The sequence below is a fragment of the Macaca mulatta genome, chromosome 1 (assembly GCF_049350105.2).
Source record: "Macaca mulatta isolate MMU2019108-1 chromosome 1, T2T-MMU8v2.0, whole genome shotgun sequence".
Lineage (NCBI taxonomy): Eukaryota > Metazoa > Chordata > Mammalia > Primates > Cercopithecidae > Macaca > Macaca mulatta.
The window spans coordinates 179,317,299-179,331,768 of NC_133406.1; the positions used below are offsets into that span (position 1 = coordinate 179,317,299).

Consider the following 14,470-nt stretch of genomic DNA (forward strand, 5'->3'; position numbering starts at 1 on the left):
AACTATGAAAAAATGGAGATACATTTTTCTTCTGATTACATGATCTAAAACACTCAGTGAGACTTTGGGAACTTGTACTTTAAGACTGGGGGGAAAAAGTCCAATAGCAGCACACAGTTCTATGGACCCAGCACAATTTAGTGTTGTTTTGCATTCCAGTGGCAAAGATCTTGTAAGAAAGTTCATGTCACTGGCACAAAGGGACTGAACATGGGAAAATACTTGTTCTTCTTTCTATCAAAGGCACAGTTGTAAAACGCACAATGCTATGAAAACTCAAGCAAATCTGGAATCATCGTTAAAGGGAATTAACTTGGAAAGTAATTTATGGCAAGAAAATTCAACTCCTTTGTTATCTCCCTTTTACCGTAATATGCTTCCTGAACACTGCCTATGAGAAAGGGCTTTTAGAAAGAAAAAAAAATAAGTATAGTAAAAATTAACTCATTTTATCAATTTGTGCTCTCTGCCAGAGTTTCCTGACTGTGGCTACGAGAGGCTGTAAAACTGATGAATTTGCATGGAAAAAGAAACCAGTGTAAGTAATTTGTGTAAGAGGTAACACGAACATAGACTGCTATAATTCAGACGCCCTGCAGATAGCAGACTGCTGCAGTGTGAGCAGTTATGGGTTAGAAAAATGACCACACTGCAGTCAGTCTGACTTGAATGGAAATCAATCATAAAGGTACTTTCTCTGCAGCTTCTACGCCACAGTCTTCAGCAACTCCTTTGCCAAGCAGATTTCTGGTCTGTAAACCCTGTGCTGATCTCCTGTTTTCCACTTTTCCTTTCTAAAAGGTCTGACCAAATGCAGGCTAAGAGTATGGTTTTCCAAACAGGAACATTAAAAAAAGGCATTGAACTAAAACAAGGATTTCCCTCTACGTGAAAATGAACTCGCCTGCTATTAAAAGATTTAACCAATGCTTTTTATGAAATGTAGTATTAGGTGCCAAAAGCCAGTAGAATATTTTTTAACCCCATGAAAGGCATCCGCTAACACAGACAGAGCCTTATTTTCACACATCCGTGTCTTGTGGACACATGTTAAGGAATACATATGTGGTGGCAGAAGGAGAAAAGGGAGGTGAATAGAGGAATTTTCATTTTTCAAAAAATCTTTCTGTTTCATTAAAATAGGAAAAATCCACCGATACATTTTCCCACCCCATTCCAAATCAGGAAGATAATTTATCTTTGACAGATAATTACTGTGAGTTTAATTGGTAAATTAAGTGTATTCAGGCATTTTATTGCCATAAAATAAGCTCAGTCTTAGATCTCAAGAAACTTAGATATGTACTCTACAGAGGAAAAGTCTGTCTCCTACTTATTTTTGTATTCTCCTCAGTACACAGTGCAGGGTGCTTCATATATTACACATATGCACCAAATGTTTACTGAGCTGAACTAAAATTACATGAGCTTGTTAATGAAAAATAGCTAAGAGCTAATATTTATTGAGCATTTATTACATGCCAGGCAATGTGCTAGGTATTTTACCTGACTCAACTCATTTAATCTTTGCATTATCCCTATGGAATATGTATTTATATTATTCTCATTTAGAAACGAGAAACTACACTGTGGGTTAAGTAACATGGTCAAGATCACGCAACTAAGTAAGTGACAGAGGAAGGGCTTGAATGTAGACATTTCCTAGATATCTGTTCAGAGAAACAGGAGTGAAATCCACATTTCTAGTGCTGCTGTCTTTCCTTTGTCATCAGTTATGAGGGAGATAAATTCAACAAGTTTAAATGGAAGAATAATTATCGCCCACACTTATGTGGCAAAACTTCTATCTCATCATTCTCCTTCTCGCCTCTCTGCTTTTGCAGGTCTTAAACCTTACAAGCATCAGCAAGAGTTCCACTGGATGAAGGGCCCTGCCACCTGGTCTAACAGAGCAGTCCACAGAGGGGTTAGCAATGCTGACTGATCTGCATTAGTGCCTTCTGCCTTGGGGACCGAAATTGATTTTCTGCATTTTAGAGTATCATCATATCTTAGCTTTTGGTTGAGGTCAAATGTGGTACCCGTTTAATATCTGATACAGCCTCAGTCATGGGATTAAGTCTTCTCTGACAGGGGTGGGATTTGATGGCCTAAGAGGTCTTTTCCCCACAGTGATCTATAAAGCAGGGAAGGGCTAAGCTAAACATAAGCCCCACAACCAATAGCGCACTGGGGCTACTTGACCACTAGCTGTTAGGAAACCAAACTGTATCAACAGGGTCCTATCCCAACAATTGACTAATCCAGCTGTCTAAAAAATAAATAGTTTTCAATATTTCCACCAATAACTTCCATTTTTTTTCTCCTCCACCTAGTGAAAAATCCTGGGTATTAACATGTACTCATATTAACCACAGACTGGATTAGCTCAGTTCCAGTATTCGACCTACGTGAGGTTTTGCTGAATGTGGACTCTACCAGCCCCATTCTAGCCACGCTAAGATGGTCAATACCAACAGCCCTTCTAATCGGCAAGAGTTAGCTATGATAATGTACTCCAGCCAAATCTCAATAATATTTGTGGCCCTACTGCAGGGTAATATAGGATTTCTCCTAAGCTTCTGGAAGTCACAAAAACCCCTTTTAGTTTTTCAGTGTTACTACTGGATATGAATATCCACCATGAAAAAGTTGAGGCTTATGAGTGCATAAATAAAGGTTTATTAAAAAGCACATTATTAGCTGGGCACACTGGCTCATGCCTGTAATCCAGGCACTTTGGGAGGCCAAGGCAGGCGGATCTCTTGAGCCCGGGAGTTTGAGACAAGCCTGGGCAACATGGTAAAACCCTATCTCCGCAAAAAATACAAAAATAGTTGGGTGTGGCAACGCATGCCTGTGGTCTCAGCTACTGGGAAGGCTGAGGTGGGAGGATCCCTGGGGCCTGGGAGGCGGAGGTTGTAGGGAGCCATGATTGTGTCACCACACTTCAGCCTGGACAACAGAGTGAGACTTTGTCTCAAGAAAACCCAAACAAACCACATTGTCAGTAATGACCTGTAGCATGCTTCTGCCATTCATAGGGAATTTTGACTCATAATATGAGTGAAAGCAAAATTTAAAAATACTGTAAAACTAAGTACGACTTTTCAGAATGCTGGTACAGATAACCCAGGTGGGGTCTGCCACTTAAAAAGTTGCTAATGTGTCAGTGTTAGATTGAGAATTTTAAAAGATTCTGCTATCCATGAGATATCTTAGGAGAACAATTTCTAGAATAATGCAGAAACACAGGCTCTGGCTGAAAATCTGAGGAATAAGAGTTTTCTGGTTTCCTAAAACAGAGGAATGAGGTCTAATACTGGCATGCTCTTACTCTATTGGAATTACTCACTCCGTAAGGGTCACCAGAGTGGTGCTTCTCATAAATTGGTTGTTAGAACATGAATTCTAAAATTGGCCCTTCTTAATTTATACACGCGCACACACATGCATTTTCAATACATTTACTGATAGTGGTCAGCTCCAAGACTGGCTCTGAGCACACAGTGAACAAAGATCGGGGCTGAGGCTCTGTTCAGTAACTGTGGTGGTTATCACTGCTGAGCATCTACTCTGTGGCGGACGCTAGGCTATCTGTCACTTAACCCTCATTACACTCCTGAGACGTATTCTTATTTCCAGTACTTGGACTTAGGCTTGGCACACAGCTAGGACTTCATGAACATTTGCTAAATGAATAAATGATTGTAACCTAGAAGAAAACACAGCCAAGAGGGGTTAAATATTGCCCAAAATTGATAAGTTGAAAAGCTCGATTCCCCAACTCTATATCCTGTACTGTTTTACAATACCATGCTGCCATCTTGAATATAGGTTTTATACTTGACACATAGGAAGCATAACTGATGAATGACCTAGAAATAGATGAACATACGAATAGAGACCACGACAACACATTAGTATGTACATCAAGGTGTATGTTGTGCTCCTCCCCAGTTCAAATCTTTCTAAGAAGAGAATTCATAGTCTGGTAAATTTAGCAGAAGCTTCAGCTGAGAACAGAGATCAAAAGGGCCCCAAATTCTGCCATGAGAACTCTCACTGCCAGCTCTAACCAGGAAGACTGTAGGAGTACATGCATGTAAGAGAAAGGACTAGACCTTCATGCAGAGCGTTGACTGAAGGATACACTAATGTCATAAGCTTATTCCTGCCATAGTTCTAATTTCAACAGCTCAGTGGTCCATGACTACTGCCAGAGCACATATCGAACACAAGGTATATACACCTTTTAATTTGTAGGGCTGAGTCAGCTGAGGACAGAGTCAGCCTAAGGGTGGGGACACTCTCACCTTACATGGCTTCATTAGGTGAGGAGGGTAGGATACGAAAAATCAAGCTTGGCCACCCATACTGTGAGCTAGGATTCCGAAGAAAGGGTAGTTTGAGAAAATTTCTATGACTGCCAGTACATTGCACTTGCTGCCAGCTTTACTACCCAAATATTCACCCCAAATATGTCAAGAAAATTGAAAGGAAAAAAATCACACAACGAAACATCCTCCTAAACTAATTCAATTTCAATATTTATTTTGAAAATTTATTGAATTATAGTAGAGGAAGCTGGCTAAATTAAGCCAGCCAGACTGTTATTTTTCTTCCTAAGAGTATGGCAACATTTATTATTTTACCTCTCTATGAGGGGTTGATTAAAACTAGAAAATGTAACATTTGCAAAGTCATAATATACTCTGAACAAGGTGGTTCAGATAGGGAAAATAAAAATATATAGGGGCCAATCAGAATTTTCTCTTCCAAAATTTAGATTTTCTTTAAAAACTACATTTGGAAATAGACATTATGATTTTTTTAAAGGGCCACCCACTCTTTTGTCTGCTCCACACTCTACCCTCACTCTAGAAGAGGTGCCATTGACTTCTACAGATATAAAATGTGTGATGTTCATTTTGAAATTACTAGTAGAGCCTGCTATTGACCATCTAATTATGCCGAGTTCCATTTATAAACATAGCTAACCACCAAGTTTATGGAGACTTTTTGTGCTGCTTTAATAGGATATTGATCGAGCACATAGTTTGAGTAGACTGCCATTGAATTGTGTAATGGCAAACAAAAGGCAAGGTCACAGCGACTGTTCATGCTAGGGCTGCAATCTATTTTTTACTATATTCTCTTTGTTTCTTCCTTTAATGCTCGAGCCCAAATGGTTTCTTTTGAAAGAAGATCTTGCTTAAGAATATAAGCTATTTTTAAAATTAATTTCCATGCAATGATCACAGCTATCGTGTTACTTAACACAGGAAAACCAACAGGCCATTCATTTAGAAAGAAAGTTTTAAATCTATCCCACTTTAATTAAGATCTAAAGTACTGCAAATGTTTAAATGGCACCCCAAATGACTCGGTGTCTGGAATTTCTTATCCTACACCCATTTCCTCATTAGTCCTTCTGAGCAAGAACATTTTGTATTTTCAAGTTTGGGCTTGTTCCTACCAGCGAGTTTCATTTTCTTATTGTGCCTTGTAGTGCAGTTCACTCTGTCTTAGAAGTTCCACCATGTCAGGTTAGAAGACTGCCAATAGTTCTTACTAAATTACTGGCCTGAACATCTAAGCATCTGAATATGGGTACCTGAAGATGCAACAAGGACCCAGAGACTTCAAAAAGAACTTTAGAAAGGAACTGCAATTTGGATGTGAATGGCAATTCCTGTGTGAAAATACAGAGAGTTCACATTTCTAAGGCAGAAAACAGCCACTAGGGTGCCACCTCATGCCAGGCTGAGGCATACGTCTGGTTCCATTCACTCCTACTCTCCATTGACAAACAACTCAGGAATCCTGTAGTCGACCCAGCAGCTGAGCTTTGTGGCAGAGCCAGGACAATTCAGCTGCTGGATTTTAATAGATTCTGCAGCACTGCAACAGGAACCAAAAATCAGTCTGGGTAACTGAGAGTGGTTTTCACACCCAAAGACTCTAAGGCTGGCCACAGTGTACTGAGAATCCTGGCTTTTCAAAATTCCAGGGCCATGAAGTCATCCTTAGCCACGAAGTTTACTTAACCCTTGCAGCCGGCTTGGGTGTACAAACCGCCGCTAGAAAATTAGAGCCCACCAGGCCAGAGTCACAATGGCCTGTGTGTATTTGCGGTTTTCCTCTTTCCCAGTGAAGTAGTTAGGGTTTCGAAGTCACTCCACCAAGTTCAAGTAAAATAGAGTCAGCAATTTGGAAGGAAATGGGCAGAAGTAGTGGATTTTTCAGGAGAACTTTCTGGGTTCATACCAGGAGTGATATTTGACAGCCTTAGAGCTCATACTTTGAGGGAAACACTGGTGTAAAATAAACAAAAGAGTGGGTGCTGACAGAGAGAGCTATCTAAGCAGCATCATTTAGCAGCTAGCAGAGTGGGCTCTCTTTGTAGCAACTTCAAGGGAAAGAGACCAAGCTAAAAATGCCTTGAGAAGGCTTTGTTTGAAAATGCAGCATCATGTAAGAGCCATTTCAACAGATGGTTCTTGTCTCTTTCCTCATAGTATTATGCTAAAACAACTTTAGTGATTCTGAACCACATTGTTAACACTTGTAAAACCCCCTTCCCCAAAGCAGAGAATACTTCCCTCTCTCTCTCTCTGGCACAGCGTCTAGTGGTCTGTATTTTCCTCCTCCCCTGGAACAAGGCAATAAATAATTGAGCTACTTTCAGATGGTCCTACCACATGGGGGGGAAAGTAGCAAGAGAACAAATATAGACTTTCGTACTATAGTACTTTCTTTGCCATGGAAGCAGAACTTTCCATTCTTGCCTTTCATAGTATTATGCTAAAACAACTTTAGTGATTCTGAACCACATTGTTAACATGGACTTTCATGGATGATAATGAAAAAAAAAATATTAAAAGGTGGTGGGCGGGAGGCAAGGAGGAGAGGGGAGTTCATGGAAGACTGCAGCTTCAGTTGGCCAGCAGGAGTCCCTGATTCCAACAGCTTCATATATCTGATCAGTATAATTCAATGGCAAGCATCCTTGTTGCCTAATCCCTCACCTCTGAGTTTGTCAGGCTAAGCCAGCAGCTTTCTCTTGAGTTTCTCCACCATTGCCACCTCGGTAGTAACACTACTAAAAACAACACACTTAGCACACAGTTATTTCAGTGAATCTGCATGAGGAAATACTGAAAGAGCACCTCCCTCCTGTCTTACATTTAAAAGGAAGAAAATGAAAAACAATAACTGGAAACCTAGTGAAAGTAAATATTTGCATTAGCAAATTTAAAAATCAAATACTAAAGATCCAGAAAGGCAGAAAAATCTCAAGCCAAGCCATCATTAATGATGACTGTGAAATTTCCAGTCCATATAAGTAGTCATAATTAGGGTATAATTGCAGGGGACTGGATGGGGCTGGGATACCGATAACAGAAGGTTAAGAAATCTGCAAAAGAGTCAGAGATTCTAGGACACTGAGACCATTAAAAACATCTAAGTAAAAGGCATAACTATGGAGAGAGTAAAAAGATCAGTGGTGGGGAGTGGGAGGTAATGAATAGGTGGAGAACGGGAGATCTTTAGGGCAGTAAAACTATTCTGTATGATACCATAATAGTAGTTACCTGTCACTATGCATTTGTCAAAACCCACAGAATGTACAAGAATGAACCCTAATGTAAACTGTGGATTTTAATTAATAATTACGCGTCAATATTGGCTCATGAATTGTAACAAATGTACCACACTAACAAACGATATTAACAATAGGGGAAACTGTTTGGGAGGAGGGGTATATGGGACTTCTGTACTTTCTGTTAACCTAAAACTGTAAACCTAAAAAACTGCCCTAAAAAAGAATAAAGTCTGTTAATTAAAAACGAACTCACACCTGAAAACAAATCCAGGAAAAAAAATGAAGTATCTTACTTGCTTTGGTTTACATGAAAATAGTTTTAACCTTTTTTTAAATGCACAAATTAATAAGCTGAAAGTGTATCAAATCAACAAGAACTGATTATTCAATAAAAGCACAGAATCCTTGGATGCCATTTAGTTCTATAATGCAATTATAGGAGAGGTTTTGATGAAAAGGTCGGCAGTCAGCTAGCTGAGTACAATAAAGGAAAAAGAGCAAGTTGCTTAAACTCTTGGAGCATCGCAGACTCCATCTATAAAAAGGGATGGTAACACCACCATGGGAGGATTGAATGAGATAATGTTTACAAAGTACCCAGCACAATGCCTGGTACGTGGTATATGCTTGATAAATGCTAGCTACTCTAAATTTTTGTATTATATGACATCACACTCCTAACAGGGCCAATATCATGTGTTTAATCACTTTATGCGCCAGTTAGCTTATTTCTATTCAAGGATACAGAATGCACCCCAGGTCCACTCATCTGCAAAAAGCATCCACCACAGTTCTGAAATGGGTGCTTCTCTCTTCCCACATGGGGGAACAAGGAGGAGGGCAGCCTTGCAAGGCAATGCTGAGGGATTTCAACTCCCGCATGTGGCTTGAGTGTTAAGCCTTTCAGGAGGGTGTGTAGGTGAGGAAACCTGAGCTGGGGATCCTTACCCCAGCCGTCAAGGCAATCTTGTGAAATATACCCTGACAAACATAGATTATCTCTAAGAAAAAGGGGTCTCCTGACTACAGTCGACTAGTTTGGCCTGAAGCCATGATCGAGCTGACACAGCCCAGACCCACTCTTGCCAAACAGTTTCCGTCAGCATGAGGCCATGTGTGAGTGAGTCCCAGAGCGATTACACAGCAGTGTGCAGAATCAAAAAGCATTTGAGAGCCAAAGGATGTTCACGATGCCAGGTACTGGCTAAGCAACCCCCTAAGCGGGCACAGGAAACAAGTCCAGGTCCCTCTGCAAACTCAATCCCTGTCCAGCCATACTCTCTGGCACTCTTGAAGGCAGGTTTAGAATTCATTTGGCAGCCAAGCAATCTTAGACTGACCAGAGTTCTAATCAAACTTGGAACTGATAAGCTTTGGGATATAAGACCTTAAAAGGAAAGACAGGGAGTAGAAGGAAGAGGAGAGGCTGGGGGTAATTCTGTACTGTGTGGGCCTTCTCATACAACCCCCAGGCCTGGAACACTGATGGTAATGAGGACTAAATGTAAGAATTGCAGCACTCAGGGCAGAATAAAATGGCTAGTGCTCCAATCTTACGCTTAAAAGGATTTTCTTTTCACTCTTTAAGGCTATGTTTTAGATCCCATTGAGGGCTCAATGAATGTATTTCCCTATAATGCTACTACGACAGGTATGGTCTGATATACATATATATACACACACACACACACACACACACACACACACATATATATACACATACTCCCCATATTACTGTTATTATTAAAATTACAAGAAAATGTGATATTTATTGTGCTCAAAAGTCCTAAGAGTTATATATATACATACACACACACACACACACACACACATATGTATATACACACACACACACACTGATGCACTGTTATTTGTCTATGGCTGTGCTATAACTAGGGCAGCATATCCTCTCCAGCTTAACAAGGCAACATAGTGTCTACTTAACTTGTTGGTACTTTAAGTACACTTCAGTACCATGGCAGCAACCTCCCCATTCCAAGTCACGACCCGCTGCTCCTAATGTCTCATTCCTTAGGGTTCCAACTCTTCTACACTGGAATACCTCAGCATCAACCTGGGAGTCCTTGACTCCCACAATTCTAACACCGACAGTTACCTTCCCACTGTTTCCCTGTCTAGTCTCATGCCATAGATCTCTTCAAGTTCCTTTGAGCCAGTCTAAAAAGTACAGATTCTGGCCTTATAGAGACTCAGCTTAACGATTTATCCACTATTTGAATTTTTTGCTTGTTTGTTTTTTGAGATGGAGTCTCACTGTGTTGCCCAGGCTGGAGTGCAGTGTTGCGATCTCGGCTCACTGCAACATCCACCCCCTGGGTTCGAGCAACTGTCCTGCCTCAGTCTCCTGAGTAGCTGGGACTATAGGCGTGCACCACCTTGCCCAGCTAATTTTTTGTAGTTTTAGCTGAGACAGGGTTTCACCATGTTGGCCAGGCTTGTCTCAAACTCCTGACCTCAAGTGATCCGCCTGCCTCAGCCTCCCAAAGTGCTGGGATTACAGGCGTGAGCCACCGTGCCTGGCCTCACTGTTTGACTTTGGATAAATAACTTAAATAGACCCTCGATTTAACTCATCTTTAAAAATGGGGATAATTTCTTGTCTGAAAAGCTTATTGCAAGGATTAATTTATGCATCGTACACTAAGGCCTAGGACAGTGCCTGGCAGACAGTAAATGACTAGTAGTCATTAGATTCTCCCCTATTCCCACATTATATATCACATTCTGTGCTCTCAAGACTCTCCTAGCCTATAAGTGACTGAAATAAGAACAGAGAGAATCCAGGCTTTTTGGGACCAGTATGGCTTGTTTGACCTGACGTCGTGTCCTGAGATGGACCGGCTTACTCAGTTAATCTTGCAAGCCTGTAACACAGAGAATGGGGGTATGAACCTAAAATGAAAATATTTCTTCTTACTCCAGCTCATTCCACAAAGGGCTGATGCTGCTCAAAACCAATTTTAAACATGTAAATTTTACCTACAAGTGGTATTTTGAAGTAGGTGGAGGGGTAAAACAAAATAAAATTTCAATATTTGGTATTTATTTTTCCTTCTTACTGGGACCTGGAACATCATAATCATTGAACATCAAAACCAGTTACGCTTTTAAATAAGAAAAAAGAGAGATTCTTAAGGGAAGGCAACTGTGTGTGTGTGTGTGTGTGTGTGTGTGCGCTAGATTATGTCATAACAAAACTACAATCAATTGAATGGGCCTTTGATCAATGGAGAAAGATGGTGACAGGCACTCTTCATTCACTGTTAGTGATTATTGACAAGCTGGTAATGATCATCCCAGACTGTGTCACTCATACCAAGGGCATTAGCATTTTTTAAAGGTCAAAAACAAATTCTTTTAAAATGCAGAATTTCTTAGACATCAGGGAAGCCTTGGAATATATGTGACCCTCAGGATTTTCGTCTTTCTTTTACGCCTCACATCAAAATAATGTTTAATTTTTCCTGATTTAAATTCTTGGTTGTCAAACAAACTGTGTGTCAAAATTCCTCCAATGGGTAAATGAAAAGGAGACTCTGAAGGCTTTTTTTGGTCTCTAGGGGTCCCAGGCAGAAAGCAAGCACCAACCGAGGCAAATCTGTACCACATGAAAGCAAAATTCTACTTACTCTGTGACACTCTTACTAGCTCAGTCACACTAAAAACACCTGATGTGACAAAACTGTCCTGGAAGCCCAAATGTCCTGGGGAGACAAAAACAAAAGAAAACAAAGTGTCATAAATACAAGACATTTGACAACAGAGCTTTAAATATTAGTTTCATTATGATTAACACATGTGGTGCCTCAGCTCCTTCTCTGCTCTCCTTAGGGTTTATGTGGGAGGGCACAGTCATTTAGCTATGCAGATAGATTTGTAGTTTGAATTTCAAGGTTGTGCAAAGCTATGGTACAACAACTGGCTGATTTTTGAAATGGCTAAAAAAAATTCAACAGGAAATCTGAAACAAAAGACAATTTAAAATAAATAGTTACCTTGGGTGACCTCTAAGACCTTAACAATTGGGATAAAAACAGCATATCTGAGAGTCACTAGGAGAGCTGCATTCCATAATAGTTTTTTAAACATTATTCTCTAAAGAAACATCTGATTGGAATTAGTTATCTATTCATTTAACTCAAACAAGATTTAAAGATGTTATTTTCTGGAGGCACCACAGGGTGAATTTTTAAAAAGTCAGAATAGAAAAAGCAAGCCCCAACCCACAAAACAGGAAAACAAATTCTTTTGAGCACAAATAAAAATTCAGATTATTTACACACACCAAATGTTTTTCGTGTCCATTGATTTTTTTGAGAAAAGGTAATAAATCCATGGTTCAAACATTGATTAATCTTTGAACTTTGTTTCTGCTTCATTTTTGCTGGATGCAATTAATTCCCTTTAAGACACCCGGTATCATGTCGATCACCAATTACTCATTTAATTTTATGATATATTCAGAAACATAGAACTTATAAACGACAAGGAACACATAATCTATGATATGTAGTTTCCGTGTGTGCCTGTACAATTTTCTGATTCTATGACTCTCACACAGGTAGATTCGATTCTAGTTGAGAGATCACTCCAAGGTCAGCTTAGTCTTTCCCTGCTTTAAAATCTGGGTCAACAAATTGTTGGTTGAAGGGATTTTTGAAATAATTGTTCTTTGACACAGGAAAGATACCTTGAGAAAATGCAATAAAAGAAAATAGACCAATCTGAATATATAACAATCCATAAACAAAGTTTGTGTTATTAATAAAAGCTAGATTTCATGCACTACTGAGGGAAAGCAAGTTTACCTGTGGCACTGTATATCCACCAGTACATTTACTAAATGTCATACACATAAACACATGCAAAAAGTTGCCATGTTTTGGAGGAGTATAAATGGACCTGCAAATTACTTGTCTTTTTTTTGGTTACACTGGATTTTTGCATAAGAAATTTCTACTGAGATTTTTAAAATTTTCAGTTAACTTTTATATCAAACACATAATCTATGGTATTTGAGATGAAACAGTTCTAAGTTTTAGGATAGACAATAATTGTAAACTGCTTTTTGAAATAAAATGGCAAAATTTTACCATCAAAGTGCTCAAGAAATGTCACCTCTCAAAACCACCCACACCCAGGTATTCAGTTGGCTTTGGTAAGCACCTAAGATGCTGTCTCTTAGATTAAGAGACCTGAGAAGTTAAAAAAAATTAATAAATAAATAAAATTCTCTAATGAGGTCTTGGCAAAACAGACCACAACATCTCTTTCTTATAGGGAGACCATCAACATTACATTTATCCCACAGATCACAGCGAAGGAAATCTAACCACAATGTACATTAAGGTTGACTTAAAACACATAGAACAATAACAAGGAAATTCATAGATGAATAGGAAAATCTGGGTTGATCTCCAGCTCCTGCTCATCCCTACCTTCTTTACTTGACTTACAGGCCGATACTTGTTTCAGTTCCAATCTTTGAAATTCCTTATTTTAAGGATGAACTAACATGAATTTCTGTACAGGGTGAATGTAAACACATGCAATTTAATCCTGCCACCAAAAAAAGCCAGCAATATATTTTAAAGGCTAAGCTGAGTTTGGTGCAAGGACTTGGGAATTGGGAAGACCCCTGCGTTCATTTATTCAAATTACCACCCTTTCCTGGTTGCCCCTTTTCTTGTGTCCACCTCTTAAATGCTGGTGTTCTCCAGGGTCTGTGCTCATCTCTCCTTATATGTGTGTGCAGGTGGTGGGGGGTGTCTATTTCTTATTTTATCTACCTCCATGTCATCAACTAACAGTCTAGACTGTGATATTTGTGAAAACTAAAATAATATTTTTGTTTACCATTGTCTACTTAATGCCTGAGACAAAGCAGGTTAGTAAGTGAATATTTATTGAATGAGTAGGTGAATGAATCTACAGGCCAATGACTCTCAACTCTTTATCATTTACTGAGATCTATCTCCTGGGTTCCAAACCCATAAATCTAGGTATTTGTTGGGCATTCCATCCAGATAGCCCACAGGTGTTCTTAGACCCAACATGCCCAAAGCTGAATCCATTTTCTACTGCACCCCAAACCCGTTCTTACTCTTTTGAATTCCGTATTTCAATGAACCATTTGCCACTCATCTAGTTTTTTGGCATCATTCCTGCCTCCTGCCTCTGACAATCACCCACATCCAACCAGTCCCCGCTGCTTCTGTGATTCTTGACTCTATGTACGTCTCCATCGTCCTCCTGTGACTGTGGCTCAGGACCTTCCCACTTCACCAGCATGGCGGGAAAGCCTCCTAACTGTGCTCTCTATCATCTCTCTCGGCTTCTTCTCCAATCCCCTCTCCCCGCGTCAGCCAGGGCTGTCTCACAGACATGCAAATCTGATGAGTTATTCATTTATTCAATAAATGTTTACTGAGTTCCTACCATGTGCCATGCATCATAGGCACAAGATACAGTTCCCACCTTTAGGGAGTTTACAGAGACAGCCAAAAACATGTAAAAAATTACGGCCGGGCAAAGTGGCTCAAACCTGTCATCCCAGCACTTTGGGAGGCCAAGGCCAGTGGATCACGAGGTCAGGAGTTCAAGACCAGCCTGGCCAAGATGGCGAAACCTGTCTCTACTAAAAATACAAAAATTAGTTGGGCAAGGTGGTGAGCACCTGTAATCCCAGCTACTCAGGAGGCTAAGGCAGGAGAATCACTTGAATCTGGGAGGCAGAGGTTGCAGTGAGCCAAGATCGTGCCACTGCATTCTAGTCTGGGCGACAGAGCAAGACTCCATCTCAAAAACGAACAAAAAATACTTTAAAAATGATAGGCTGGG

The 14,470-nt window shown here is 39.9% G+C and overlaps 1 protein-coding gene across 13 annotated transcripts in view; it reads right to left on the reverse strand.

The window, feature by feature from the left end:
- The window catches only part of NFIA (nuclear factor I A), a 597,699-nt gene that overhangs the window by 121,492 nt on the left and 461,737 nt on the right, over positions 1–14,470 (reverse strand). For all 13 annotated transcript variants that reach the window (XM_001084362.5, XM_015140952.3, XM_015140938.3 and 10 more), the window contains one exon: positions 11,260–11,334. In XM_001084362.5, coding sequence (XP_001084362.2) covers positions 11,260–11,334 — 75 coding nt within the window. The remainder of the gene's footprint in view (positions 1–11,259; positions 11,335–14,470) is intronic.